This window comes from Mobula hypostoma, chromosome 25 (genome assembly GCF_963921235.1).
Source record: "Mobula hypostoma chromosome 25, sMobHyp1.1, whole genome shotgun sequence".
Taxonomy (NCBI): domain Eukaryota; kingdom Metazoa; phylum Chordata; class Chondrichthyes; order Myliobatiformes; family Myliobatidae; genus Mobula; species Mobula hypostoma.
Window position 1 is genome coordinate 4,396,536 of NC_086121.1, and position 27,674 is coordinate 4,424,209.

The 27,674-nt window shown below is 44.1% G+C and overlaps 1 protein-coding gene across 6 annotated transcripts in view; it reads right to left on the bottom strand.

The window, feature by feature from the left end:
• agrn (agrin) overlaps positions 1 to 27,674 on the bottom strand; it is a 534,989-nt gene that overhangs the window by 130,126 nt on the left and 377,189 nt on the right. For all 6 annotated transcript variants that reach the window (XM_063033167.1, XM_063033166.1, XM_063033165.1 and 3 more), the window contains one exon: positions 16,789 to 17,010. In XM_063033167.1, coding sequence (XP_062889237.1) covers positions 16,789 to 17,010 — 222 coding nt within the window. The remainder of the gene's footprint in view (positions 1 to 16,788; positions 17,011 to 27,674) is intronic.

The following is a 27,674-nucleotide window of genomic DNA, read 5'->3' on the forward strand; positions in this document are numbered from 1 at the left end:
ACCCCACCTGCACCAATAATCATTCTACAGTCAAAATCATTTAGATCACATTTCTTCCCCAATCTGATGTTTCGTCTGAACAACAACTGAACCTCTTGACCATGTCTGCGTGCCTTTATGCATTGAGTTGCTGCCACATGATTGGTTGATTAGATATTTGCATTAGCAAGCAGGTGCACATGTGTACCTAATACAGTGGCTACTGAGTGGAAATTCCGTGGTAATGACAAAGCTACATGGGATTATATACAATTGCGGAAAGAACCCATTCAGGTGTTTATGTTCCAGCTAAGCTTTGTTCCACTCTAGTTCATTATCTCAATTAGCTTTTCCCTCTGTTGTTTTCTCTCTTGCGCATCCCTAGCATCCATTAAATGTTTCTACACTACATGCATCTGCTAATCCTCCAGCTGGTGATAAGCACCAGCTAATAGAAGAGCAGTTCCAATTGGAAGCCTTACCATGAAGAATTAATGAACCACCTGCCGGCTCTGACTTGCTGCTCTGAAGAACAGTTTAATGACAAGAAATACATCAATTAATCCAACCGAAAGAAAAGCCAATAGATATCTATCACGGTTTCTGCTTCATACATAATACCAAGGTTTGCACTACCTAGTGTGTTAGCAATGAGGTCAATTTTGATTCCAGATGTAAGAGCCTTTATACTTACTTCAATGAAGCTTTTAGTTGGTCTCTATGCAAGCAATTCTACCTCCAAGTTCAAAGTACATTTATAATCAGATTATATACAGTACTATACAAACATTTTTGGCATATATACATATATAGCTAGGGTGCCTAAGACTTCTGCACAGTACTGTAGTAATTTTATGTATTGCACTGTACAGCTTCCAAAAAAGAAATTCATGACATATGTGAGTGATGATAAACCTGATTCTGATGTGGGTCTCTATTGTGGACTGAGAGTGGGAAGGGGGCAGGGAGAGGGGAATCATGGTTGTGAAAAGCGGAAGGGAGAGGGAAGTACCAGAGAGACATTCTGTATTGATCAATAAACCAATCTTTTGGAATCAAATGACCTTGCCTGGTGCCTCAGGGCTGGGTAGGTCAGCACCTGTGCCACCCCCCACCCCCGGCATTCCTTTTCCGCCACCTGTTCCACACCCCTCCCGCAGCGCTCCACCTTCGCCATTCCCAACATCTTTTGCTCCCGCCAGATTTACAAACTTGCTCTGACTCTCGCTATATATATATGTGCCTAAGCCTTTTGCACAGCCTTGAGACTTGTCTCATATCTCCGTCTTAAATTGATATGAACTGCGAAAAAGTGGGAGAGCAAATTCAGCTATATTATTGAAAATAAACCACATGGAAGAACCAGCCTACCCACGATCAAGGACATACTATATATACAGAAAAGTGCTGGAAAAGGACCAGTAACATCCAGAAAGATTCCACCCACCCTGCTCATGGACTGTTTGTCCCACTCCCATCAGGGAGGAGGCTACGTAGCATCCACGCCAGGACCACCAGACTCAAAAACAGTTACCTTCCCCAAGCAGTAAGGCTGATCAACACCTCCACCCACTAACCCACCCCACCACACCCCCAACCATCACTACTTTATCATTTCCCGTCAGTCACCTTATGTACAGACACTCCTGTGCCTAGCGTCACTTTACGGACAATCAATCAATCGATCTATGTAGCTATCTCTTCACAGGTACTGAGATACAGTGAAAAGCTTTGCTTGCATGCCTTCCAGACAGGTCACCCTGTACATAACCTCAGTGGCCACTTTATTAGATACAATGTATATCAGTTTGCTAATACAAATATTTAATCAACCAATCACGTGGCAGCAACTCAATGCATAAAAGCATGCAGACACGGTCAAGAGATTCAGTTGTTGTTCAGACCAAACATCAGAATGGAAAAGAAATGTGATTGCTGGTGCCAGATAGGGTGGATTAAGTATCTCAGAAGCTGCTGGGAGTTTAATACACAAATCTCTAGAGTTCACAGAGAATTTTGTGAAAAAGAAAAAAACATCTGTGGGCGAAAACATCTTGTTAATGAGAGAGGTGAGTGGAGAGTGGCCAGACTGGGTCAAGCTAACAGGAAGGTGACATAACTCGAAGAACCACACATTACAGCAGTGGTACGTGCAGAAGGGCATCTCCGAATGCACAACACATTGAAGTGGATGGGCTACAGCAGCAGAAGACCATGAACATTAAAAAAAATACACTCAGTGGCCATTGTACACGTAATAAACTGGGCACTGAGCATAAGAGCTATTTGGTTGCAACAAGAGGAACAGAGAAGGTGACAAGATAGATTGGGGGATCAAGAGTTCATTTTTAGTGTAAGGGAGGATCAGTGAAGAGTGATAACTACAGGACAGGAGCCGTCCTTGAGTCAACCATATATGAATTAAAGTGTCCTTGATGAATCAATGTGCCTCATTGTTCACTTTACAGCCTGTAGGAAATTATTTCTGAGTGTCCACAGTGGTTATAGACATTCTGATGTGAAGATTAAAAATGATATCTCTGAAGTCTGACCTCAAACGCCCAATGGTCCAAGGTCATTTGCGACATGGGGAGTGATCTGTACGTGTGATCTTGGGACGGTCAGTGTGCCAACAAAACTAAAGAGCTATCTCCCCTCTACCTCTCCCTTTTCCCACACTTCTGTGGTACGGCACAATATTTGCAGTGGATATGGTACCTGTGGTTCTGACCTGCCTCCCAGAAAACAGAGTTGAGTTCCCAACGGCCGTGAACTGCTGTTGGGAATTGTGCAGCCAGCATAAAGTTGTTAAGATGCAACTTGCACCAACTTAGTGACTACTTGTGGGATATAAGGGGCAGCATGGCAGCATTTTAATTAACTTAACACTATTACAGTGTCAGCTGTAAGACTGGGGTTCAATCCTGCCGCATCTATAATGAGCTTGTATGTTTGCCCTGTGACTGCTCGGATTTCCTCCGGGTATCTGGTTTCTGCCCACATTCCAAAAATTCATGGTTAGGGTGAGTGAGTTGTGGGCATGCTATGTTGATGCTGGAAGCATGGTGACACTTGTGGGCTGACCCCAACATAACCCTTGTTGATCTGATATGTTGCAAACAATGCATTTCACTGTATGTTTCAATGTGCTGACCAGGTGACAAATAAAGCTAATCTCTATCTTTAAAACTTTCCAATAATGGGTGAGTTCTAACTCCAGGCACTTAGAGCTAATGAAGTTATTCTTTACGTCTAGTAATGACATAAGAAGATAAAGAATACAAGCAGTATTGACTTTCTTCGTTATTCATTAACACCTCTCTCATTGGTCTTATGACCCTCCCCAAGCCTCATCTCCCAAAGGTATAGACTGATGTACGGTGCCATGGTAACACAATGATCAGCATGAAGCTATTGCAGCTCAGGGTGTCAGAGCCTGGAGTTCAACATCGGCGTCCTCTGTCTGAAAGTTTTTACGTTCTTCCGTGTGTGTGTGTGTTTCCTCCGGAATCTCTGGTTTCCTCCCGCAGTCCAAAGACTAAACACAGTTATTAGGTTAATTAGTCAGTGAAAATTGTCCTCTGATTAGGCTAGGGTTAAATCGGTGGTTTGATGGGCAGCACGGCTTGTTGGGCCAGAAGGGCCTGTTCAGCACTGTATCTCTAATAAAATAAAATCAAATAAATTCAATATGGACTTCTCTCACTGGTCTTTTGACCCACAAGAAGCCTCATCACCCAATGAGATAGACTAGATATAAGAGTCCAGCCTGCACGGGCAAGCACCTTGCAGTCTCCACCCAGCCAACAGGAGCCACCTTCCACTCGTATCCAACTCATCACCTGCAGCCTATTTAAACCCTACTCTAATCCACAACCCTTGTTCACCCATCAAACCAGCCAGCCTTCAGTTACCTTGTTGCCTGTTGTGCTATTTTGCAGTTTATCAAGGTATTGCTTACTGCTAAATCATCTCCACTTCTCTGCTTTCGAGTCAAGCTTCCTCTGCATTTCATGACAATAGACTAATATAGACTTCTCTCCCTGGTCTAATGACCCACCAGAAGCCTCAGTCTCCAACGGTATAGATTAGATATAGGCTGATATATGCTGCCACAGAAGCATAGCAGTTAGTGCAAATCTTCTACAGCTCGGGGCGTTGGAGTTTGCAGTTCAATTCTGGTGTCCTTTGTTAGAAAGTTTGTATGTTCTTTCCATGCACAGATGGGTTCCCTCCCGATGCTCCGATTTCCTCTCACAGTACAAATATGTACCAGTTAATAGATTAATTTCTCATTGTAAATTGTCCTGTGATTAGGCTAGGATTAAGTCAGCGGGTTGCCGGGTGGTGCTGGATGGGCCTGTTCTGTGCTGTATCATTAAATAAAACAAAGTACAGACTTTTCCCCCCGGTCTTATGATCCACAAGAAGCCTCAACCCTCACTGATTATAGACTTTTCTCCCTGGTCTTATTGATAAAGTTTTAAGGGGATTCTCAGATTCCTGTAAATAATGGTTAAGGTTGAGTCTGTGTATTCTGGTTTGAGAATAGGTGCAGCATGACTGAGCAGCTGCTCTTTAGGGTGAGATAAGGTTTAAAAGCTCACACAGACCCACGAGAGGGTGTCTCCCGACTTTTCACGCCTTTTTGGTTTCGACAAAAGGTGGAGATAAGGCAGGGCATTTCTTTCCTAATTTCGGTACAGTCTCTTATCTAAATTATTAAATTCTGCTCTATTTGAGTAGCTGGAATATCCATTGATCTGACTGTTCTTTTGTATTGAGATGTTAAAGGATCAATCTGTCCTGCTAACATATAAATGCTGAGTGTCCAGACAAGGACATGCAGGATGTGAGAATTAATTATACTCTGTTCTCAGTTTACCTCTGCCTGATGTGATTACGTATTCTTTGTCAAGTACGTTTACCTCTGTTTTAGGTGATTAAGTGGCCTTTGTCTCGGACTATCTCTGTTGCTAGGCTTTTGTGACAAAGATAGTATAAAAAACTCTGTACCTCTATGCTTCGGGGGAGACACTTCCAAGGCTGACTCCGTGTGAGTACAGAAGGAAGGTTCTCTCTCATAGCTTGCTACTAACACAGGTGGAAAAAAATCAACTGTGGTATTTGTTTCATTACATCGGGTTGACCTCTGTCCCAGGATACTGACGGACCTTTACCGCTGTACCATTGAGAGCATACTCACCAACTGCATCTCAGTGTGGTATGGCAATTGTCCCGTATCGGACCGCAAAGCACTCCAGCGTGTGGTGAAAACTGCCCAGCAGATTATCGGCACACAATTGCCCACCATTGAGAACATCTACCATGAACGCTGCCTGGGCAGGGTGAACAGTATTATCAGGGATTCATCTCACCCTAACCATGGAATTTTATTCTCCTCCCATCCGGTACGCTACAGGAGCCTCTGCTCCCACACCAGGCACAGGAAGAACTTCTTCCCTGAGGCTGTGACACTGCTGAACCTCACATCACAGCGCTAAGCAGTATTGCACCCGTATTGTACTGTCTCAGTAATTCTATATTTGTGTGCTGTAGCACTTACTTTTTATTCGCAGTTATTTTGTAAATAACACTATTCTTTGCATTTCTGATCAGATGCTAAATGCATTTCATTGGCTTTGTATCTGTACTCGGCACAATGACAATAAAGTTGAATCTAATCTAATCTAATCACCATTGACATTATGACCCACAAAAAGCCTCAACCCCCCCCCCCCCCAGTGCAGGTTGCATGGGCCCTCCTGAGTATGTCATACTTTAGACCACACTTGGAACTAGGCCTCATTGTGTCAAGCAGTCCCGTCCCTTCTCAGAAGGGGTAAGTTTAATAATGTTATTTCCTTCAGGTCAGAAAATTATGTGCAGTCCAAGGTTACGCTCACTCAACTGCAGTATCTGTTTGTAGATTTAAATTAAGGTCATTTTGCGTTAAAGTGTAATGGCTTCCTATCAGCATCACCTGTCTCCTGAGTTATAGAGATAGTTGTTTCAATTGCAGTTCAAACTCTTTATTAAGCAGTGTTCTTGATAACTTGTACAGGCTTCACTAAAATTGCAGAAAGATTAATAACTGTACGTGACACTGGGAAGAAATTGGATTCAATACAAAACTCTAATGGAATGTCATTCAGATTTCTCCGTACAATAAGCTGCAGAGGACCCCGTAACCTATCCTGGCAGAGGCTCTCTTCTAGAGCCGTAATTCACATTAACAGAATATTATACATCAAACCGAAAGATTAGATAGTTGCAGCTAAGAATGGAAAGTCAACAAATGGAAAGGAATTGCATTTCTGTGAAAATAATTCAACTCACAAAATGTTCAGGTAGCTACAAGATTTTGTTGTTCAGTTGAAGAAGTTTTCTGTGAAACCATCCAAAGCTAATTGAAACTTAAAAAGAAATAAGTAACCCCAATCACTGCAAGGAACAATGCTGTGAATTGAAATTACTTTTGTCAGTAAGCTTACCAAATTATTTGACTGTGAAAATGTGTACAGTTCTTGATATCGACCTACAAGTAAGATATTGAAAAGGCATAAAGCGAGCTTTTGGCAGATTGGGCTTCATAAATCAAAATATTGAACACAGGAGTTGTTATGTTATGCTGAAATATAAGATGTTGGTGGGGTGAGGCCTAATTTGGAGTGTTGTGTGCAGTTCTGGTCACCTATCTACTGGAAAGATATCAGTAAGATTGGAAGAGTGCTGAGAAAATTTACATGGATGTTGCCAGGACTTGAGGACCTGAGTTACAGGGAAAGGTTGAGTAGATTAGGACTTTATTCCTTGGAGCGTAGGAGAATGAGGGAGGATTTGATAGAGGTATACAAAATTATCACCATTATGTGCCATGTCATAAGACATAGGCGAACATGGTCTTTCTGTGACCATGACTGGTCATGTCAGATTTTCTACAGAGGTGGTTTGCTCTTGCCTTCTTCTGGGTAGTGTCTTTACGAGGCGGGTGACCACAGCCATGATCAATACTCTTTCCATCCTGCTCATCCAGTTCAAACAGGGCAGTAATGGGTTCAAAAAGTGAAGGCTTTATAAGGCATTTGGAATATTGAGAGCTATTTAGGGCCCCATATTAAAGAAAGAATGTGCTGGCAATGGAGAGGGTTCAGAGGAGATTTACGAGAATGATTCCGGGAATTAAAGGAGCGTTTGATGATTCTGGGGCTGTACTCACTGGAGATTAGAAGAATGAGGGTGGTTGTCATTGAAACTTATTCAATATTGAAAAGCCTAGATAGAGTGGATGTGGTAAGGATGTTTCCTATAGTGGGGGAGTCGGGGTCCAGGGGGCACAGACCCGGAATAGAGGGACGTTCATTTAGATCAGAGATAAAGAGGAATTTCTTTAGCTAGAGGGTGGTGAATCTGTACAATTCATTGCCACAAATGGCTGTGGAGGCTGAGTCATTGGGTATATTTAAAGTGGAGGTTGATAGGGTCTTGATAAGTCAGGGCGTCAGGGGAGAAGGCAGGAAAATGGGGTTGAGAGGGATAATAAATCAGCCCTGAATTAATGTTGGAGCAGACTCGATGGGCTGAATGGCCTAATTCTGAACTTATGTCAAAAGTCTTAAACATAGTGTTTGATCTTAACAGGGTGAAAAACACATTGCGAAAACCAGAAAGAGTAAAACAATGTAATATATTGCAGAGCCATCAGGAGGACGGAGAATGTTATGGCTCGTGTTCTGAAGTAACGGGTCCAGAGGATGCAGCCTGTCCTCTCACTGACAAAAAGCAGATTCTTTCTGAGTGCTTTATCATCGGACAATACTTAAGGGTACTTTGCCAAAAGCTGTTGGAAATCGGAAATTGAACGGAAAATGATTGAGGTCCACAGCAGGACAAGCAACATCTGCAGAGTAGATCTGGAATTAACAGTAATGGTGACCATAAAAACATGTGTCGATAAAAACACATCTGGTCTATTAATATCCTCTGGGCATTAGAAATCTGTTGCTTCTGAACAGTCTGGCCAACAAGCGATTCCATATCCATCAATATACAGAACTCTGAAAGGCTCGGATTGAGTGGATGTGAAGAGGATGTTTCCTTCAGCAGTAAAGTCCGAGATCTGAGGGCACAGCTTCAGAAGAAAGGGATGCCATTTCTGAACTGAAGTGAGGAGGAATTTCTTCAGCCAGAGCACAACTTTCAAGAACTCAGCAACTCAGACTTTCAATTTTATGGTTTTCTGGCTGTCATGCATCTGAGCTGCCCTTTTGTAATGCTGGACATTGCTTGTACTGGCTGGTTACTCGATTTTATTTATTGTTTATTTATTTTATTTGTTGTTTTATAGCATTGAGTACGAGAGTTGCAAACTCATTTTCGCTGTATTGGTGCATGACGACTGTACTATGCAACGACAATAAAGATATTTCATTTTATTTATTTATTTATTATTTAGTTGGTTCGGCACAACATTATGGGCCAAAGAGGGTGTTCCTGTGCTGTAAACAACAGGAATTCTGCAGATGCTGGAAATTCAAGCAACACACATCAAAGTTGCTGGTGAACGCAGCAGGCCAGGCAACATCTCTAGGAAGAGGTACAGTCGACGTTTCAAGCCGAGACCCTTCGTCAGGACCTGTGTTCCTGTGCTGCACTATTCTACGTTATTTGTTTGCTTTATTTGCACAGTTTGTTGTCTTTTGCACATTGTTTATCAGTCTTTGTGCGTAGTTTCTCATTGATTCTACATTTATTTGTTCTATTGTGAATGCCTGCAAGGAAATGAATCTCAGAGTAGTATATGGTGACATATATCTGCTTTTATAATAAATTTACTTTGGACTTTGATGAATCTGTGAAATTCATTGGCACGGAGGGCTGCGGGGGCCCAGTCACTGGATGATAAACCTGATTCTGATATTGTCTCTGTTGTGGACTGAGAGTGGGAAGGGGGCTGCGAGAAGGGAATCATAGATGGTTAAAAGAGAAGGGAGAGGGGAGGGAGCAGAAAGTGCCAGAGACACATTCTGCAATGATCAGTAAACCAGTTGTTTGGAATCAAATGAATCAAAAGAATAAAATAACATTATTATCTACAGCAACACCAAGAAATGTCATTCCCATTTCTCTTGTGTAAGGAGCGTGGTGAGAGATATGAACCTCTGAGAGAGCTATGTACCAATGGGACAGCATCAATGGAGAATCATGCACCAATGGGACAGCATCCATGGAGAACCATGTACCAATGGGACAGCATCAATGGAGAGCAATGCACCAATGGGACCGCATCAATGGAGAATCATGTACCAGTGGGATAGCAGCCATGGAGACACATGCACCAATGGGACAGCATCCATGGAGAACCATGCACCAATGGGACAGCATCAATGGAGAGCAATGCACCAATGGGACCGCATCAATGGAGGGGAATAAGCAGTTGACGTTTTGGGGTGAGACCTTTTATCAACATCTGCAATCTGTTTTCTTTTTACTACCTTGATTTTATTATGTAGATTATAAGACCATAAGTCATAGGAGCAGAATCAGGCCATTCGTCCCATCAAGTCTGCTCTGCCATTCCATCACGGTTGATTTATTATCCCTTTTAACCACATTCTCCTGTCTTCTCCCCATAATCTTTGACACCCTGAGTAATTAAGAACCTATCAACCTCTGCTTTAGATATTCTGAACCATGTGGCCTCCACAGCCATCTGTGGCAATGACTTCCACCGATTCACCACACTCTGGCTAAAGGCATTCCTCATCATCTCTGTTCTAAATAGATGTCCCTTTATTCTGACGCTGCTCTATCTGACCACCACCTCCAAGGCCTTGCTCTCTTCTCGCTGCTGCCATCAGGAATAAGGTACGGGAGCCTCAGGACTCTCACCACCGGGTTCAGGAACAGTCATTACCCCCCAACCATCAGGCTCCTGAACCAGAGGGGATAACTTCACTCAACTTCACTTGCCCTATCACTGAACTGTTCCCACAACCTGTGGACTCACTTCATCTTAAGTTCTTGATAGTTATTGCTTATTTGTTTGTAATTATTATTATTTCTTTCTGTTTGTATTTGCACAGTGTGTTGTCTTTTACACATTAAACACCCACGTTTCATTCATTCTATTATAGATATTATTCTATTACGGATTTATTTAGTATGCCCACAAGAAAATGAATCTTAGGGTTGTACATGGTAACATATATCTACTCTAATAATAAACTAACGTTGAACTTCAAACTTCCCTCTGGTCCTAGATTCCCCCACTATAGGAAACATCCTTTCCACAGCCACTCTACCTAGACCTTTCAAAATTCGATAGGTTGCAATAAGATCCCCCGCTTCCAAACTCCAGCAAGTACAGGCCCAGAGCCATCAAATACTTCTCTATGTTAACACTTTCATTCCTGGAATCATTCTTGTGAACCTCTTCTGGACCGTCTCCAATGCCAGCATATCTTTTATTAGATAAGGGGCCCAAAACTCCTCACAATGCCCAGGTGTGGTCTGACCAATGGCTTATAAAACCTCAGCATTAGATAGTTGCCTGTATGGCACGATCTGTGTAGAGTGAGTTTGTAAATTTGGCAGCAGCAAACGATCCTGGGAACGGCGATATTGGAGTGCTTTCGGAAGAGTGTGGGACAGGTGGCAGAGAAGGAATACAAGGGATGGGGAATGCATGGGGTATTGTGTTCATTCATTCATTATGTGCTGTGTCATGTAACGTGGGTGACCATGGTCTTTCCATGACCATGATTTTTCTTGGCAAATTTTTCTACAAAAGTGGTTTGCCATTGCCTTCTTCTGGGCCATGTCTTTACAGGATGGGTGACCCCAGCCATTATCAATACTCTTATCCATCCCACCACCTGTGCATAAATGTATTTGTGTCGATGACAACAAACTTGGCTTTATACAGCATGGAACTGGGCCAACTGGTCCATGCCAATGAGATCCTCATCTATGCTAGCCCCATTTGCATATGTCTGCCCATATCCTTTAAACATTTCCTGTCCATGAATCTTTCAAATCTGGCAATAATATATCATTACCAATTGCATCACACGACCAAACTCACTCGCAACCCATTAACTTACTTTCACTTGTCTAATGAAGGGTACTGGGTGGCTTAGCAGATGAGTGTCTACTGAAGGAGGTGTAAGATGCTCCTTCCCTCTGCTAGCCAGCAGGTCACCCTTGGGACAATGTGTAGCACCTGCTTAACCCCTGAACAGGCTCACGTGAAGCCATGGGAGCAGGTGGTGGATGGTCATATGAGCAGCTGGTGCATATCACAAATCCTGGTTATGCGACCACTGACACCAGGCAGACAACCTCTGAAGAGTATTGATAATGGCTGGAGTCACCTGTCTTGTAAGGACACTGCCCAGAAGGTGGCAATGACAAACTACTTCTGTAGAAAAATTTGCCATGAACAATCACGAGACCATGATCACCCACATCATATGACACTGCGTATAATGATGATGATGCATGCATTTTTTAGCAAGCCCTCCATTCCCTGTTTTTATTGCTGACTTTTAGTTCCTACTGAGTGTGGGGTGGCCCGGCGTTGGTCGGGGTCAACTATGGATATTGCGTCCCATCTGTCATACACACGCCAGGGCAGTATGACATGGAGAGCATGCTGTTGCCCATGCAATAGGCTCTCCCCTCTCCATGCAGCTGATGAATACAAACGTACGGCAGAGACCGATACAGTTTGGTACCAGTGTGTTGCAAGAGTTGCCAGTCAGCGTTGAACTCAACGTAGGACTGCCTTAGGGACTCCAGCTCCGGATTTTTCCCTCGGGGTTTACTCCCGAAGCCTTCCCCATGAGTGGGTGTAGCCGCAAGGCAGCGGAGGTTTGAGATCAGAGTTTTCCTTCTCCTAGATGAGCTGCCAACCTCGGCTGACGAGCCCCATCTGCCCAGTCAGGGGCTAGGCAGCAGCTGGCTTTGGCACAATTTATCTGCCACTGAACCGAACTGAATTGAGAACCGTCAGCAGCATCTGTGATCGGAATGAATATCCAATTGTGAAAGATTAAGGAGTTTATCTGCGTGGTTTTCTACACTCAGGCCAAAAGGCATCGACCGCATCTGTTAGCATTCAAAGAAGGTTGCCCTCTGACTTGCCTTGCCCTCTGAGCTGAATAAGAGATTTTGCCAGAAACAAAAAATATTGATTTTTCCATAATAAGCTTCACTGGCTGCAGTCCCTGACCAGGGTCTGTGCTGACTGGGGTCAGGCCGGTGAGAGAAACATCGGTCAGCTTAAACATTTATAAACTCACAACCTCCTGGGTTCGGCACTCAAATGGATCTGCAAACTGCATGCTACATATAGTCACAGGCGTAAAGGGGCAAGAGGCTTAATCCTACACTTCTCCCTGTGTCAATGAAGGAAGGGATTCTATATTTACTCCTGGCTCAGTGGTACTGCTACAGAGTCGTTAGGTAAAGGACAACGTGTACCGTATCAGATTGATCGCGAAAATGTGGCGAGTGTCCATGTGGCCGAGCGATTCTGATGTGAATTGATTGGGCCAACAGTGCGTGGGAGGCACTCTCCCCTGGGCATGGGTGCGGGCCTCTTAGTAAATGTGTGTTTCATCTCCACAAGCCCGGTTCATCACTCCCACACTCTAATTTGCCCAACGTGTATCGTTACGACCATGACTCAGTAAAAGCATTTAATCGTACGACCCCATCGTCATTCTTGCCCCTTGTATGCGTAACATTTTGCCAATGGAGGATCAATACAAGAACGGCTGCTCTATTTTTCTGTCAGGCCTGCACAGGCAGGCGCCTCCCAGTCTCCACCCAGCTAACAGGCGTCACCTGCCACTCATTTCCAACTCGTCACCTGCAGCCTATTTAAACCCAACTCTCTCTCAGAATCCTTGTTCAGCACAACGCTTTACAGTACCAGCAACCAGGGTTCAATTCCCGGAGGTGACCATAAGGAGTTTGCACGTTCTCCCCGTGATCGTGTGGGTTTCCTCCGGGTGCTCCGGTTCCTCCCCACAGTCCAAAAGCCAACTGGCCAGTCAGTTAGTTGGTCATTGTAAATTTTCCTGTGATTAGGCTCAGGTTAAATCGGGGGACTGCTGGGTGGCATGTCTTGAAGGGCCAGAAAGACCTATTCCACATTATATTTCAATAGATAAAAATCTTCTAAAATTTTAAAAAATCTTTTAAAAATTGAACCACCCGGACGCCCAGTTGCTCCTAGCCTTCAGTTATCTTGTTGCCTTGTTGTGTTTAATCTCTGTTCTCTCCTGTTTTGTGGCCCCTCGGGGCTTGTTATTTTGCAGTCTATTATTAGAGTGATTGCTCACCGTTGAATTGTCTCCACTGCGTTGCATTTGGGTCAACCCTCCTCTACATTTCTTGACAATGCAAAGTGCCCAGTCCATTCTAGAGCACAGCTATGGGAAAACTAACTGCTGAAACTGGGCTATGATGGAAGGAAGCCTTCCCGGACAACGACGCCAACATACCATGCCCACAATGCTCAGCGGAGGAACACAAACAGCAAGAACAAGACAGCAACAGCAAACAAGTCCATTTCCCACCCTCCCACCCACTCACTCACACACACAGGCCTCCAACACCACATCCTCGTTATCTTGGTTGTTAATGCAAATGACGTCTCTCACTGTTTGCTTCGGTGTATGTGAAGCCAGGATAAGAAGATGGGCGAAGGAGCGATTTGTTTTTAAAGCGTATAAAATCTTGATGTACTTTGTTAAGTCATTGACTTCCACAACTCCACTCACTGTGTGGTGCTTTGGACAGAAATGTGAATTTAAAGGGGCTGCTCTGTGAAGATCCAGTACTTCTGAGTCGTGATTTCAACAAGCCCTTCCTGGTGCAAGTGGATGTTTCTGGAGTAAGGGTAAGTGCTGTCTTAATCCAAGGTGAAGAGGACAATGAGAGGCCTGTCTTATACCTGAGGAGAAACCTGCTACCACAGGAAAATGGGGGACACCTCCCTCTCCCTTATTGGGGAGAGAGAGAACCTGTGGGTTGCCGAATGCCAGACGAATTGCGATAGTCTTTGGGGTAACTGCAAGGTCTCTGTCTTTGCTATCGCTTAGCTGGCGGGGGGGGGGGGACTTTGGGGACTTTGAGGATGTGGTAAACCATGTATATATGTTGTAACTCGGTTACCTGTCTGGACACACCCCTCTGCTGACTGCCTCTGTGGCTCCTCCCACAGAGTCCTGTATAAAGGTGTTCGCCTTGCCCCTCCCCCTCAGTCCGGGGGCAGACACTCACTGTGGAGGTCGTATTGTACAGCGAATAAAAGCCTTTCAGTATTTTTACCAAACCTCAGTCTTTTGGAGTAATTGAAGGTGCTTCAGAGGACTTCGTATATATTTCTCTGACATTAAATTGAACCTTTGAACTTGGTATTCAACTGTTGAGAAAGAGGCTCTGGCCATCAAGTGGGCCCGAGACAGTCTACGCTTTTACCTCCAAGGCCGGGAGTTAGTTTTGGAGACAAACCACCATGCACTGACCAGGATCCATATCATGAAGAACCAAAATGCTCACATTACCAGATGGTATCTAGCCCCGCAAGCTTCCGCTTCACAATCCGTCACAGAGCAGGCAGTCGGAAGGTCACTACCTCCTATCTCCATTTACCCACCTTGGGTAAACTAGGAGAGAGGGGAGGGTAATGTAACAGAGTAGGTCTGCCACGGTCTAATACCAGAGGGAATGCATTTAAGCTGAGGGGGTAATTTCAAAGGAGATGCGAGGGGCAATTTTTTTTTTCACAGAGAGAGGTGGGTGCCTGGAATGCACTGCCTGGGTGGTGGTAGAGGCAGAAACATTAGAGACATTTAGATAGACACACAAATGTGAGGAAAATGGAAGGATATGGACATTGTGTAGGCAGAAGGGATTAACTAGATTTGGTCATTTGATTACTAATTGAATTGGATCATCACATCATTGTGTCCAAAGGGCCTGTTCCTGCTCTGTATATTCTATAATGGATACCTTATCATTATAATGTATCTCCCTTTGCCCACAAGATGATCTGCCTGAGCGGGAGAAGGCTGCCAGCTTCAACTCTTTCTGGGTATTTCAGTTGATGTACCAGTCCCACACAGTCATGCTTGCAATGATATCCGTGACCTTGAGCTCCTGTGTCCCAGTTCAAGACCATCTGGGCTGCAAGGCTCATGCTGTTAATCCTAAACCAATCAACGCCACCCCTAAAGGGTTTGATGGTTCAGGAGTGCGGAGGGACTGCAGCCAAACTGTGGATCACAAATCCAGTTTCTGTATGGATTGGGAATCGTGAAAGAGGAAAATGGGACCAATCCAAGGGTGCCAACATGTGTCTGAATTCTCCCGGTGAACATAAAACTTTACAGCACAGTACAGGCCCTTCGGCCCACAACGTTGTGCTGACATTTTAACCTACTCTAAGACCAGTCTAACACTTCCCTCCTACATAGATTTCCATTTTTCTATCTAAGACTTTTTTAAATGTCCCGAATGGATTTTCCTTTACCACCACTACTGACAGGGTGGGTGTTCTACACACCCACTACTCTTTGACATCCCACCTTATACTTCCCTCCAATCGCCTTAAAATTACGTTCTCCTTCTATTAGCCATTGTAGCCCATGAAGAAAGTCTCTAGCTGTCCACTCAGTCGATGCCTCTTATCAACTTGTACACCTCTATCAAGTCACCTCTCATCCTCAGTGAGTTCAGGAATTAAAGATGACACGGAGGCAGACAAACTCATTTGTTTAAATTAAATTTCTCTTTGTTGCTTATAAGAAACAAAGAGGCATGGTAGTGTAACACGATTACAGAACCAGCTGTAAGATCGGGGTTCAATTCTCACCGCGGGTATTTTTCCCTGTGACCATGTGGGGTTCCTCCGATTTCCTCCCAAATTCTAAAGATGTACTGTTGTGCATTTAATATTTAATTAATGTTTGAGTAATCTTGTGTGTGTACACACACACACATTATATATACAGTATACATATATATATATATACATACATACACATATACATTCACAGTATATTTTAGTTGATTAAACATTCTTGTCAGCTTAAATAATTTATTATGAGTTATATGTATAAATATGTGAACTGGCAATAATCATCACGCTACCATGTGATACGTGCATACCTCACTTAAAGCAAACACAAAGTTAGACCCCATTTCAGATTCCCGGTCTTCCTTTGAATTAGTTGAATGTTTTGAAGTTACAAAGTATAACAGTGGCGACGAGGCATTTTCAAACTGAACCCGAGGCGGTTAGTAAGTTGTGGACAAGCTTTGTTGGCGCCGGAAACATGGCGCCACTTGCGGGCTGCCCAGCACAATCCTCACTGATTTGATTTGAGGCAGACGACGCATTTCACTACGTTTCGATGTACATGTGACAAATAAAGCTAATCTTTTTGTTGTAAAATTTCCAGATTCAGCATACTAATAATGACCAAAACAAAAACAAAAGCCCATGGATCACAAACACAAGCGATTCTGCAGATGCTGGAAATCGAGGAGGAGGAACAAGACCCACAGTCAAATATTTAAGAGCAGTTTTTTCCTCTCTGCCATCTGATTTTTGAATGATACCCCATCACTTTTGTAAATTATAGTAATTTTATATCTTGCACCGTACTGCTGCCACAAATTTCACGACATACCGTATGTCCAGTGAGAAAAAGCAGATTCTGATTCTGAGGAATGAAACAAGATTAGTATGTTCACTTTAACAAAGTCTTCAGGAGTAATTGTTTGACTTACCGCAGGGACCCTTGTGCTTGACAGTGATGTGCTTTTTCAGAATGCAGGCCATGGCTTCCAATTCACACTCATTGCCGTAAATGTGTTCATCGCTGCCACAGACAGGCTCGTACACGCTCTGGCAGGTCTGCTGGCACTCACATACTGCTTTGTTATTCTTCACAATGCATTTGGACCCAAAATCACACTCAACGTTCAGGCAGGGGCTTAGAGTGTTAAGGTCTGTTTGAAGAAATCAGGCAAGTTAAGGTTTATTTGATGCATTTTCCTTTCCAGTGGCTTGGCTAACAACATCGAAACACCAAAACATTGAACCAACACAACTCTTAGGTTAACAATTCTCGTCTCTGTTCCAGATTTCTGCTCCACACTTTAGTCCCAGGGCAGTCCAAGTTTCAGGCCCCAAGCCTTGGTACAAGGACCATCAGGTTTTGGACGCAGTCCCTCTATTATTTATCTGTTCGGGTTTTACATTGTGTTGCTGTCTCTCCATGAATACAATTAAACTAGAAGTGGGTCTGTTGGTATCAATGGAAAACAGGGGAAAATGTGACCTACAACGAAATTCTGCAGATCCCACAGGCCAGGCGTAATCCATCGGGACAGGGAAAATAGAGAGAGGCACTGCGAGGTGGAGGGGCAGGGCATGAAGGAAAATGTGGAGAAAGCGGGATAAAGGAAGTAGGGGAAAAGGGAGGTTAGAGCAGGAAGAAGGTGGGGGAAGGGGAGAGAGAGACAGAGAGAGGGGCAGAGAGGAAACAGAGACAGACGAACAGACAGAGACAGAGACAGAGAGAAAGAGAGAGTCCGGAGGTCGAGACCCCCTGAGTCTGCGAATCTCTGCGAGTCCACTGAGGAAATTGAAAACCAGTGTCTGTGAGCCCGGGTCCATTGGAAGCTGAAGAAGATGGCTTATCCTGGGGCTAGAGACTGCTTACGTGGGTGAAAGGGAGGAAGGAAAGGGCTTGATTTGGTGCTTGTTGTGTTCTGTTTGATTGTGGTCTGCGTTGGCCTGTATTGTGGGCATACTATGTTGGTGCTGGAATGTGTGGAGACCCTTGAGGGCTGCCCCCAGCTCCTCCTCGGGTGTGTTAGCTGTTAACCAAAATGACATATTTCACTCTATGTTTCAACGTATACCTGATAAGTAAACCTGAATATTGAAGGAGATACAGAGATAGTGGGAGAGAAAGAGAGAGTTGGAGAGTAAGAGGAAGATAGTGAGAAAGGGTGAGAGAGATGGAGACAAAGTGAGAGAAACAAAGAGAGAGGGAGGGATGAATAGAGAGAGTGAGAGAGGAAGGGAGAGAGTGAGAGTGGGAGAGAGAGTTGGAAAGAAATAGAGGGGGAGAGAGAGAGAGAGATACAAAACAGAGAGAGAGAATCAGAAAGTCTGTGAGTCCAAGATGGTGAGAAAGAGAATGGGGGGGAGGGGGAAGAGAGAGCAAGAGAGCGAGCGGGAGGGGGAGAGGGAGAGAGAGGGGGAGAGGGAGAGAGGGAGAGAGAAGGGGGAGGGGGAGATGGAGGGAGGGAGAGAGAGGGGGGAGGGGGAGAGGGGGGGAGAGAGAGAGAGATTATGTTGTACGTTTTGCTCAGACATTCTGATGATCAGTATTTAATGGTGTTACTTGGCCCCCTGACTCTCCAGGTTTTATTCCAAAGCAGTCCACAGGATGTCTATGCTATAACTTCCCTTTCTAAATTCTCAGAAAGGGTTCTGAAAAATTTAAATTCTTGTTAAAGAAGTGGCAACAACCAAAACTGCTCTTGCAAACTGGCGCTCGCACCAACGTAAAGTCACGAGAGCTGCTGAGATGTTTTGTCAGTTCTGCTGAAGATAATCACTGACTGCAACACAAATTAATCCCCAGACTCAACTGAAGAGGTATAGTTTGAGCTGATTGGTGAAGCAATGGCCAAAAAGCTCAGTAAGCTGTTGGTCAGCTATGCTACTGTCATTACAGTAAGGATTGCGGTGAGATCTAAGCTGAGCAAATCATTTTTTAAGGTTCAGATTGCGGGTGGGAGTGAAGGAATATCATAAACAAGAGATTCTGCAGATGCTGGAAGCTCGGAGCAACACACATAAAATGCTGGAGGAACTCAGCAGGTCATGCAGTATTGATGGAGAGGAATAAACAGTTGACGTTTCAAGCTGAGAACCTTCACCAGGACTGGAAAGGAAGAGAGAAAAGCCAGAATAAGAAGGTAGGGGGAGGGGGAGAAGTACAAGCTGGCAGGTGATAGGTGAGACCAGGTGAGGGGGAAGGTGGGTGGCTGGAGAAGGGGGAATGAAGCAAGAAACTGGGAGGTGAAAGGTGGAACAAGTAAAGGACTGGAGAAAAAGGAATCTGATAAGACAGTAGAGGGGACCATGGGAGAAAGGGAAGGAGGAGAGGCACCAGGGGAAGGTGATGGGCAGGTGAGGAGAAGAGGTGAAAGTAGGGAATATCAACATCTTGATTAATAAAATGGAGGCTTAAGAAATGAGATCAAATTGCTAGAGTCATTACTATTGAGTAGTGACTTGAAAGAAGTATGCTGGATCATGAGAGGGTCAGAGAAAGAAGATAATATTATACCCTTGCTCTTATATTCTAGTCTTCTTGAACTGAATTCATTCATTTGCAATTGCAATCAATTGCATTCATTTCAACAGGACTAGAATATAAAAGCAAGGATGTATTGCTGAGGCTTATAAGGCATTGGTAAAGCCTCACCTGGAGTCCTGTGAGCAGTTTTGTGCCCCTATCTAAAGAAGGATGTACTGACATTGGTGAGGGCTCAAAGATGGTTCACGAAAATGATTCCAAAATTGAACATCTTATCATATGAGGAGCTTTTGATGGCTCTGGGCATCTGCTCACTGGAATTCAAAAGAATGAGGGGGATCTCATTGAAACCTATCAAATGTTGAAAGGCCTCGATCGAGTGGATGTGGAGAGGATGTTTCCTATGGTGGGAGAGTCTTGGACCAGAGGACACAGACTCAGAATAAAGGGACATCCATTCAGAACAGAGATAAGAAGGAATTTCTTTAGCCAGAGAATGGTGAATCTGTGGAATTTGTTGCCACAGATGGCTGTGGAGGCCGGCTTTGGGTATATTTAAGGCAAAGGTTGATTAGTCAGGTATAAAGGAATACAGGTGGAAGCAGAAGATTGGGGCTGAGAGGGAAATGGATTGGCCATGATGAAATGGTAGAGCTGACTCGATGGGCTGAATGGCCTCACTCTTTCCTATATCTTATGATCTTATGGTCAAACTCTTCAGTCCCATGGTAAGTACATCAAAAGCAAGAAGGCATAGGTTTGAGGAGAGAGGTATGAACTTTAAACAGGATGTGAATGGGATCACTGTGAGAAGGGGAGGGGGGTGGGATCAGATGGACGCATTACACAGAAGATTACAGAACCGGAACAGGCCATTCTGCCCACCATGTCTGTGCTGACCACATTGCCCAGCTAACTACATTTGCCTGTACGTGATCCTTATCTCTCTATCTCCTGACTGTTCATATGTCTGTCTAAACATTGCTGCCGTATCTGCTCTTACCACCTCCCCGGCTACCTAACCTAGGCGCGCACCATTCTGTGTAAAAGGTTTACCTTGCAAGTCACCTTTAAACTTTCTCCTTCACACCCTAAGTGTGTGCCTTACTGTATTTGACTGTCTACCCTATCTATGCCTCTGAGAATTTTATATATTTCTGTCTGGTTTCCCTTCAGCCAATGCAGCTCCACAGCAAACAACCCAGCTTTGTCCAGTCTCACCTTATAGACTGTAAGACATAAGAGCAGAATCGGCTCATCGACTCTGCTCCACCATTCGAACATGGCCGATTTAATTTCCCTCTCAGCGCCATTCTCCTGTTTCCTCCCTGTGACCTTTGATACTCTCGCTAATCGAGAACTTATCAACCTCCGCTTTAAATATACCGAACAACTTGGCCTCCACAGCCGTCTGTGGCAATGAATTCCACAGATTCGCCACTCTCTGTTCATCTCTGTTCTAAAAGGCCATCATTCTCCTCTGAGGCTGTGCCTTCTGCTCCAAGGCTCTCCAACTATTAGGCAAGTAACAGCTTATAGCTAATTGCTAATACCGCTTCATAGCTTATAGCTAATACATTCTAATCCTGGTGAACCTATTAACATCCACGAATACATGAACAGTACCCCATTAGTTCTTATTTTTTGCACTATTTATTAATTTTGTAATTTTTAATAATTCTACATCTTCCCACTGCAAAACAAGGAACTTCACATCATAAATGACAGTGATTCTGATCCTGAATCTCTTCTCTGCCCTTCCTAAAGAATGGCAGGTAGAACTGCAATTAATACCCCAAACATGAGAGATTCTGCAGATGCTGGAAACCCAGAGCAACACTCACACACAAAATGCTGGGGGAGCTCAGCAGGTCAGGCAGCGTCTACGGAGGGGAGTAAAGAGGTGACGTTTCAGGCTAAGGCCGGGGATAAAGGGAGGGAGGAGGTGTCCCTCTCCCTCAAAGGCCCCAACGATTCCGCCCCTCCAAAGTTCAAAGAAGATTTATTATCCAAGTACATTCATGTCACCATGTACCACCCTGAGGTTAATTTTCTTGCGGGCATTCACAATAGAACAAAGAAATAGAAGCAATGAAAAATGACACAAAGACTGACAAATAACCAATGTGTAAAAGAAGGCACACTGTGCAATATGACAAAAATAATAATAATAAAAAAAATAATACTGAGAACACAGGAGTATTTTCAGAAGATTATTAGCTAGTTCAACGTTCAAAGTAAACTTATTCTCAAAGGGTACATACTACCCTGAGATTCATTTTCTTGTGTGCATTCACAGTGGAACAAAAAATACAATAGAATCAACAGATAAAGACTGACAAACAACCAAACACCCAACACTGCCCTAAACACAAGAGATTTTGCAGATTCTGGAAATCCACAGCAACACACACAAAATGCTGGAGGAACTCAGCAGGTCAGACAGTGTCTATGGAAGGGAATAAACAGTCAATGTTTTGGGCTGAAACACTACATCAGGTCCATAAGTCAGCAGTAAGATAGGGATCATAAGTCAAGAAATGTTGAACATCTTAAGAAAGGATGTGCTGGCGCTGGAGAGGGTCCAGAGAAGGGTAAAGGGAATTTATCTGGGAATAAAAAGTTTAATGTATGAGAAGTGTTTGATGGCTCTTGGCCTATACTTGCTGGAGTTTAGAAGAATGGGGGGAGGGGGAAATCTAATTGAAACCTATTGGAAATTGAAAAGCCTAGATAGAGTGAACGTGGAAAGGATGTTTCCTACAGTGGGTGAGTCTAGGAGCAGATGGCACAGCCTCAGTATAGAGGGATGTCCATTCAGAACAGAGAAGAGGAGGAATTTTTTTAGCCTGAGGATGGTGAATCTGTGGAAGTCATTGCCACAGACAGCTATGGAGGCCAAGTCATTGGATATATTTAAAGCAGAGGTTATGGGGAGAAGGCAGAAGATTGGCATTGAGAGGGATAATGAATCGGTCATGATGAAATAGCAGAGCAGACTCAATGGACTGAATGGCCTAATTCTGTTCTTATGCCTTATGGTCTTATAAGATTAATTCAAAGATCTCAGCATCGGCTGCACATCTTTCTGCCAGCAGTAATTATTTGTTAAGGAAGAGGCAAAAAAATGGTTTTCACTGTGTAACACACAGAAGAGGAGGAATATGAGTACAGTCTGCAAGATTTTGACGAGCTATGCACATTTTTTATGCTGATACTTGTCACTGAGCTGGCAGACTGATTCCCTAATTAGGTGCTCCTGCACAGAGACAGCAGTGCCACAGGCACACAGGTCCCCCTGTGTAATGTGGATAGAGATGGCAACCTGAGTTACTGAATTCAATGCTACCAGCAAAAACATCTGGTACTGGGAAAAGATAAAGGAAGCTCTCACAGAATGGTGCCGTGGTTGTGTGACAGTCAGTGTGATGCTATTACAACTCGGGGTCTCAGAGTTTGGTGTTCAATTCTGACCTTGTGTGTAAGAAGTTTGTATGTTCTCCCTGTGGATTGCATGGGTTTCCTCCGGGTGCTCTGGTTTCCTCCCACGGTCCAAAGATGTACCGGTCAGTAGGTTAATTGGTCATTGGTAATTCTCCTGTGATTATACTAGTGTTAAATTAGGGGTAGCTGGCAGGCACAGCCCAAAGGGCCTGTTCCTCGCTGTACCTCTAAATAAATAACTATATAAAGATAGAAGTGTGTGAACATTTTGGCTTAAAAACAAGCACAAAAATCTTGCACAGGTTTCATGAACCATAATTTGGCAAAAATATGATCCTTATTTAGAGAGTGCAAGTCTGTATCCTTTGCAGTTAATCCGCGAGCAGGATTGGCAGCAACTTCATTGAAATGGAACGGATAACAATCCTAAAGGGTTAAATTGCTTCAGGGTTTTGCACATCATGTCAATTTAATAAGGTCCTCAGGAAAGTGCAGACAGGAGGTGAATTGTTTTCACATAAGGAAAGGTGCTTGCAATGCTAAGTCTGTTTTTCACACGCCAACACCATACCCATTAGTTAGAGAAATGAGGACGCCAGACTGATGCAAGCTAAAACACTTCAACAACACAGGGGGACAGAATTCTTCTTCATCAATAAATACTATTCACTCCAATTGGGTATGCAGCAACCTGAACGAGCCGATCCTCTAACTGCGTCACTTTGGGATGATCAAAATGGGAGACATGGCTGTAATGGGCCAGTGTTGAGACACTTTGTGCTGGAGTCGGCATCTGTCTAAAGAACACTTTCAGTCTGGCTTACTGTCAGTCTGTTAGAAAGTTGCTGCTTCTTTTTAAAATGTCCTTTATTCAAACTCGCATGCCGTGCACACGGAGCAACTCAGAACTGGTGTGCCAAGTGACAGGATAGCCATTATATGCACAGTTTAATCAGCTGTGTTGCATGAAGACAAAGGGAAGAGGGACATCCATGCCTGGGGAGCGGTTGGGTGGGGGGGGTATGACTGTTGTAAGAACACATAGGCACACTGATATTGGAGAGCCAAAATATTCAATGTCACAACTCCCTGGGCTTCCAATGCCAAAACCATGCAACTGTTCAACCCGGAAAAGAGTGGAGTGCTTCACTTTGGAAGGTCCAGTTTAAAGGCAGAATACAGGGTTAATGGCAGGATTGTATGCAGAGTGGAGGACAGAGCGATCTTCAGATCCACGTCAATAAAACCCTCAAAGTTGCCGGGCAAGTTAATTGGATGATTAAGAAGACATATGGTTTGCTGGCCTTCATCATCAGTTAGGGGATTGAGTTCAACAGCCATAAGGTAATGTTGCAGCTTTACAGAACTCTGCTTAGACTACACTTGGAATATTGTGTTCAGTTCTAGTTCTCTTATTATAGGAAGGATGTGGATGCTTTAGAGAGGGTGCAGAGGAGATTTACCAGGTGCTGTCTGGATTGGCGAACATGTCCTATGAGCTAAGGCTTTGGACAGCAGGAAGATGAGAGGTAACTTGCAAGAGGTGTACAAGCTGCTAAGAGGTTTTAGGTTGAGTTGTCAGCCAGATACCTTCTCCAAGGGCAGAAATTTACTTATTTACTTATTGGGATTCAGTGCAGAGTCGATCCTTCCGACTCTTAGAGCCACACTGTCCAGCAACCCCTGATATAACTGTAGCCTTGTCACAGCACAATTTACAATGACCAATCAACCTACCAACTGGTATGTCTTCGGGCCATGGAAGGAAACCGGACATCTGCAGGAAACCCACGGGGTCATGGGGAGAACATACAGACTCCTTACAGAGAGCAGCAGGAAATGAACCCGGGTCACTGGTACTGTAAAGCGTTGTGCTAACCACTACATTACTGTGCCACTAATACGAGGGGGAATAACTTTAAGGTGATTGGAGGGAGATGTAAAGGTAGGTTTTTCACACCAAGAGTGGTGGGTGTATGGCCAGAGGTGGTGGTAGAGGCAGATATATTAGGAACCCTTAAGAGTCTCTTTGATAAGGAAACAAAAATGGATGGAGGGAAGAGTTAGATTGATCTTGGAGTGGGTTAAAAAGTGGGCACATCACAGGCTGAAGGGTCTGTACTGTGCTGTAGTGTTCTCCGTCCTATGAAAAGATTCAGGAACCACGGACACAAGATTCAATTAGCAAATACGGAACTTCTGCCACTGCCCTGAACAGAGTAGCGTTTACTCAATACTGTCAATTGATGAAGGTTTCCCACCAGACCTCTGTTGCATTGAGTTACTTCATTCAAAAACTTGTACTATCACATTTGCCCATTTTGTCTTCATTACGCCCCACCGGCCATTTAACAAGCAATGCCTCAATTAAAATTAAAATTCTTGTCGTGTTCAAATCCTTCTTTTGTCTCACCGCACCCCCCCCCCATCTGTAATCCTGACTCTCTATCCTCTTACATCTCTGTTTGCCAATTAGCTTACATGCCATAGAACACAGAACACTACAGCACAGTACAGGCCCTTTGGCCCACAATGTTGTGCTGACCTTTTAACCTGTTCTAAGATCAATTTAGCCCTTCCCTCCTACATAGCCCTCCACAGGGTTACTGATAGTGGGGATGCAATAACATAATCTGTAATGTCATCTATTTCCACAACAAACAAACAACTTTACTCAAGAGGGTTTAAAATTGAACTTTTTCTTTAAAAAAAATATATATGAAAACAGTGTGATTCACAGAGATGAGAGGATTGTCTTATAAGAAGAGATTGAGGGAAGTGAGTTACATTCACTTCAGATTGAGAGGTGACTCATTTCACGAGGGATTGGCAGGTGGCTGCAAAATACTGTTTACTCTTTAAGAGAAAGTTGGCTACATTCTCAGGACAGGAATTGCTCATGTGGGATTGAGCCAAGGCCAAATTTCTTCACCAGATGGTTGTTACTGGAATTCAGGGAAATAAGGGGAAATCTTACAGAGATACACAAAATTATGAGGGGTATAGATAGGATGTGGTGGCGGAGTGGAGATACGTTTCTACCAAAGGAGGTGTAAGACACTTCTTCCCACTACTGGCCTGCAGGTCACCCTTGGACAAGGTGTAGCACCTGTTTAGCTCCACGATCAGGGTCACGTGAAGCCATAGGAGCAGGTGGTGGATGGTCGTATGAGCAGCTGGTGCATATCACAAGTCCTGGTTTACGTGACCACTGACGCCAGGCAGACAGCCTCTGAAGAGTATTGATAATGGCTGGGGTCATCCACCTTGTAAAGACACTGCCCAGAAGAAGGCAATGGCAATCCACTTTTGTAGAAAAATTTGCTAAGAACAATCATGGTCAGTAGATCTGATTGCCCACGTCATACGACACAGCACATAATGGTGATGACGATAGATAGGATGAATGCAAGCAGGCTTAAAGGTTAAAGGTGAAAGGGGAATCTCAGGGGGAATTTCTTCAATTTGAGTGTGGTGAGAGTGTGGAATGAGCTGCCAGCGGATGTGGTGGATGCAGGTTTGATTGCTACATTTCGGAGATGTTTGGACAGGTACCTGTACATGGATAGAAGGGGAATAAAGGGCCATGGTCCAGGTGTAGATAGATGGGTCTATGCAGAAGACCAGGCAGGCATGGACTTGACTGGCAGAAGGACCTGTTGCTGTGCTATAACGGCCCATGAACTTAAATCTTCGGAATTTTCTCCTCTTTGGGGGTTTGAGTGTTATTTTTTAGAGATCCAGCATGGTAACAAAATGAGCCCACATTGCCCAATTATGCACATCTGACCAATTAACCTACGTCGTTGGAAAGCTGAGCACGCAGAGGGAACCCACACAGTTACAGGGGAAGCATGCAAGCTCCTTGCACGCTGTGGTGGGACTGAACCCGGGTCGTTGGTGCTGTAATAGCATCACGCCAAGCACTACCATGGGTTTAGAGCCCACAAGTGTGAGATTGCTAATTATCAGGTTATCAGGGATTTGGGGACTGGCTGAGAAGGGAGATGGGGTATGGGATATGCCGTGAACACAGGCTCCGGAGAACATTTGGCCATCTCTTGCTTTAACGCTTCTAAACAATGCTGAGATAAAAAAGCATAAATGCACACTTGTATATTTTCTTGCTGCGCTGTCAAAATCCCTCAACACTGATGTTGTCTGTACTTATAAAACATTCTTTGTGACTGGCACCCTGGCAATTTGGGATTATCTGACTGAAAGCAATCTGGTACAAGATAAGGCTAACATTACAGGTGACCCACTAGCATCCTGGGAGCCCGAGCCAGTCACTTGGATCAGAGTACAGGGTCATCAAGCTTGGCTGGATTAGAACTGGAGCCTCTAATTAGGTTGAGGCTCTGATTTCAGGCAAGAGTGAATATTTGCTGGCCCAGTTTGATACTAATCCGAGGGCAGTGGAGTTTCATTTTCCCATCTGTCGAGACATTACCATACAAGTGTTCTGTACAAGACCGGTGACAGGAGCAGAATCGTCTCAACTAATAAATTCACTAAAATGTTTAAAAATCACATCAAATCACTTCTGTTATTTTCACCTATCTGAACCCAGCCCCTGCTAATTATCTGCTGCCACCTTCATCAGATTCAGGAACAGTTATTACCCAACAACCATAACAGGTGAAACCCTCCCTACCATTGAACTGAAGAGTAAGGATTTCAGGTTGTATACTGTATACATTCTCTGATAGTAATTTGAACCTTTGAACCTTTGGCCTTCAGTATTAATCCCTGATACTGCTGCTACCATTAGGAAGGAAGTACAGGAGCCTCAGGTCCCACACCACCAGGTGCAGGAACAGTTGTTACCCTTCAACCAGCAGGCTCCTGAACCATCATGGGTGAAGCCCATCCCGCCACTGTGCACAT